The 4,248-nt window shown below is 38.2% G+C and overlaps 1 protein-coding gene across 6 annotated transcripts in view; it reads right to left on the reverse strand.

The window, feature by feature from the left end:
• The window catches only part of LOC104128033 (sodium channel protein type 2 subunit alpha), a 53,815-nt gene extending 51,480 nt beyond the window's left edge, over positions 1 to 2,335 (reverse strand). For all 6 annotated transcript variants that reach the window (XM_035896186.1, XM_009640749.1, XM_035896184.1 and 3 more), the window contains exon 1: positions 2,063 to 2,335. In XM_035896186.1, coding sequence (XP_035752079.1) covers positions 2,063 to 2,335 — 273 coding nt within the window. The remainder of the gene's footprint in view (positions 1 to 2,062) is intronic.
• Positions 2,336 to 4,248: the final 1,913 nt, after the last annotated feature.

Below are 4,248 nucleotides of genomic sequence, written 5' to 3' on the forward strand. Positions count from 1 at the left end.
AACCTATTTTCAGTAGAATTACACAAGCAAATACCAGATTCTAAATTTTCACATGATCAATGAAAACTGAACACTGTACATTCTTTGTCTCTGTGCTCTTAAACAAAATCTGCATTTCAGGATTTTCCAGGATTATGTAATTACATTAAAAATATAATTAAAATTTTGTTATTTTTAACATTAAAAACTAATCCAGCTATATTACTTGCACTTCAAATCAAAGCTGGCAATGCAAAACAAAGCACCTAATTAACTGGTTTTGGACACTTATGAGAAACTATTTAATCATCTGAGCACTTTAAAACTGCTTCTGATGTGAGACATCCTTGGCTTTTAAAGGTTTTACTGCCTTCATTGCCTGTGCAATCGTCACTAGTACCATTTATGCAACCATTTTTGATTTTGACTAGAAGACACAATGAAAATGTCGTCTAATGAAATCTTAATGCAATCTACATCTTAGAAATATTCTCCCAAAAGGCTAATATCCAGAAATAAGCAGGTTTTAACATTGAATCTTTCTGTTTCCTAATGCTATTCTATTGTAAAAGAAATTGATCATTTAACCAGCATTTGTGAAGTTGAAACAACAAAAACTAAAATTACTAAAAAACCATCTGATTATTGGTCGTCAACATTCCGTACTAGAAAAAACACTAACTTAGTTGCTTCTTAGAGAGATAATACAGCTCTTTGGTCACGTATTTACATGCAATATACTAATCTGTTGACTATCCATCTTCTATGTTTTTAATTAAACAAGCACTTTATTGATTTACACAGTAAAAAATAACCACCCGCTGCTTATTTTGTACTGCCTTTTTAATGTAAACTCAATTTTGCTTTCATTCTGAATATCATTCCACTTCTCATGCCTACGTAAAACCATCTTTTCTTCACCTGTGCTTGCCTAAGTCATAACTCTTGCTCCTTTCTCCTCTTGTTATCATTGTATATAAAAAAATTTAGATTTTGTCTTCAGGTCTATATTGGGCCTATTACACAGACCCAATGCTGAAACAAAGTACACAGTTGTAGTCTTTAGACTCAGTCCCATGTGAAAAGTGAATGTGGGGCTATTCACATAAATGTTATTTTTATACTGTTTTGCTGAACTGTTACTGAGCCACAAATCCTCTTTTACATTAAACAAAAGCACAGCATTTATATAAAATTTCTGGGAAAACTTTGCATCCATGCAGGTGTCAAGTGATTCTAAGAGGAATGATGCAGAGACTTTCAAGAACTTCCTTGCTCTGTAACGTAATATTATTATAGGCATGTGACCTGAAATTGTCCTACCAGTGTACTGTCTTCCTGTTCCTCACAGAGCAGTGTGGGGAGGGATTACTTGCTGGAGAATTGGTATTAATATCATCCCGATGATGATTAAAATCATCAGGAAAAATGTAACTGGCCAGAAAAATCAAATCCTCCCCATGAGACTCAGAATAGTTGCAGTGGTCCCGAAGCAAACTGTAGTATAACAGACTCACATCTGCAAGTGACACAAGCTGTTACCAATCCACAGAAATCACATCACATGAAGCTGGCAATATGTGATAATAATCTTTTCTTTATTATTATGTCCCTCCCTAGTCAAACAGAGTTTAACATTTAATTTTTTGTAAACCAAAATTTCAAAGAATGTTTGACAGGCAATCATTTTGGCAGATGACTGAACAAGCACTTTGTCCAAACACTACTCTTCTGCACTAGGTCCCAGGTACAGTCTATGGTTCCTAGAAACCCCAGGAACAGAGTAGCCAGACAGAGAGGAATTCAATCAGATTTGAAGAGATTAAAGGACATCTAATGCAAAACGCACTAACTCAAAATATCATCGTAAGGAAACCTTAGACATTAAAAGAAAAGCTCTTTTAAATAAAAAAACCAACTTAAGTAGCAGAGTTAGTCATATTTATAGTGATTCAAAATAATTAACATATCACATACTGCGTAATACTTTCAATCAGGGCTTCTGACTACCTCCCCACCAGAGCATTTATCACTTTATAGTTCAACAGGAGTGTTCTAATTACACCCAATATAAAACACTTACTTTTTTATTGATATAATATGGATCCAGGTCTTCCAGGGGCTCAGACACCATTCCTGGAGGAATATCACCATAAATAAATGGCAGTGTCTTTCCTGCCTCCAAGTCATTACTTGGCTTTGGGTGATTTTCTTCATGACCACCATCATCCTTATGCTCGTCTTTGTCACAACGAGATGCTTCATCAGCAATACGTTTTTCAATAGCTGCAAGAGATTCTTTGGTGAAATAGAAGAAGCTGTCAGGTCCTGGCGGTACCAGCATTGCCTGTGCCATCTTTTCATTCTGCAAACTTTAAATGTTTTGAGGTTCTTGTGCAAGAAGATCCTAGGAAAACATGAGAAAAAAAGAAACAGAAAATAGATGGCAACAGCAACAAAAATCTCCAGATAAAAGCTTTTGGCACAGTCATCATCTGCCTCTTTTCTAATTCTAAAGCACAATAGCAAGAAGTATTTGAATTAATTGTCAAAACTTAATAGAAAACTAGTTACCCCAGCTTTCCTAAAGTAACAACGTGGCAAACAGATAGTAGTCATGAGTTAAAGAAAAAAATGAAAGGAAAAAAAAATAAAGATCAAATTTGCATACCATTTGTCAACTCAAGTTAATACAAAACTCACAACAAGAAAAAAGCAAAAACATTGCCTTCCCTAGCCTAAACATGAAGTTAAAACACATCTTATTGTGAAAAAGTAAGAATGGTGTTAACACAGCTATGCACTGCAGTCAACGGTTACAAGTTCTAACATACGGTTTTATACATCAAGTTGGCACAGTACCTCAAAAAACCCTGCAACTTGTACTACAAAAGTAGAAAAGAAACCATGCCCTTTCTATTACTCTTTTTGTTTCTGGTGGCAACACCACTCCATCTGGTGGCTTATACTATGCTTGCTAAACTCATGTTTGTATTATATTATCAGACAGGTACTACATAAACACATTCTACATTTAAAGCCAGAAAGGAATTCTGTATTAAAGCAGAAAGCAATTGGGCTGAAATTTAGTCTTTCCCTTTTTCGGTTTCCTGACTTGCATCTTCCTGATTTTTTAATTGTAACTTTGGTGGTGCTATGCTCCATAATTAAGGAAGTTATGACAGATGAAGTGTTTTACATTTATACAAAACCCACGACATACTCTCCCCAAAGTTACAGTACTCTGAGGCCATAATAAATATAAATTTAAATAATAAATTGATTAAATTACAACAAACAATAAGTTTTCAGTAGTTCACAGTGAGAGCACAGTTAACACCCATGGGCACAGTATCTTCAGAATAAACCAATTTTATGAACATAGACAAAATGGAGTCCAGTCCTGCTTGCTGACATCGGTAAGTAGCGTAGACTTTGTCAATACATTGTGGTGGGTTGACCTTGGCTGGCTGCCAGACTCCCAGCCAGACGCTCTCTCACTCCCGCTCCTCAAATGGAAGGCAGGTGGGGGAGAATAAAGTGAAAAAGCACATGCGTGAAGATAAAGACAGGGAGATTACTTACCAGTTACTGTCACGGGCAAAAGAGACTCGACTTGGGGAAAAATAATTTTTTGCCAATTAAAATAGATTTGGATGGTGACAAAGACAAAACCTAAAAGAACTTCCCCTCCTTACCCGTTTTTTCCAGGCTCCACTTCACTCCCTTATTCTCAACTCTTATACCTCCTCCCTCTCCAAGTGGCATGGGGAAGATGGAGAATGGGGGCCTGGGGTCAGACCACTGCAGTTCCTCCCTGCTGTTCCTTCCTCCTCACACTTTTCTCCTGCTCCAGCATAGGTGCATCCCACCAGCTGCAGGGCTTAGGATAAGACTGCTCTGACATGGGGTCTCCATATCCCACAGTTCCTTCACAGAATATCCACCTGCTCCAGTGCAGGTTGCAGCGTGGATATCTGCTCCAGCATGCTCCTCCATGGGCTGCAGGGAAATACCTGCTTCATGGGAATCTCTGCTCCAGGAACCTCTCTTCCCCCTCCTTTTTCACTGACTTTGGTGTTCCCATGGCTGCTTCTCACACTTTTTTCCTCATACTGACATGTGGCTTTTGGCCCTTTCTTGGAGGTGTTTTCCCACAGGTGTCACCAACTTGGCTGAGGAGCTCAGCTGTGCCCTGTGATGGGTGCGGTGGAGCCAGCTTAGAACTGTGTCCAGCACAGGACAGCCCCCCCCTCCCCCCCATCTCAC

The sequence above is a fragment of the Egretta garzetta genome, unplaced genomic scaffold, assembly GCF_000687185.1.
Source record: "Egretta garzetta isolate BGI_Z169 unplaced genomic scaffold, ASM68718v1 scaffold16, whole genome shotgun sequence".
Taxonomy (NCBI): domain Eukaryota; kingdom Metazoa; phylum Chordata; class Aves; order Pelecaniformes; family Ardeidae; genus Egretta; species Egretta garzetta.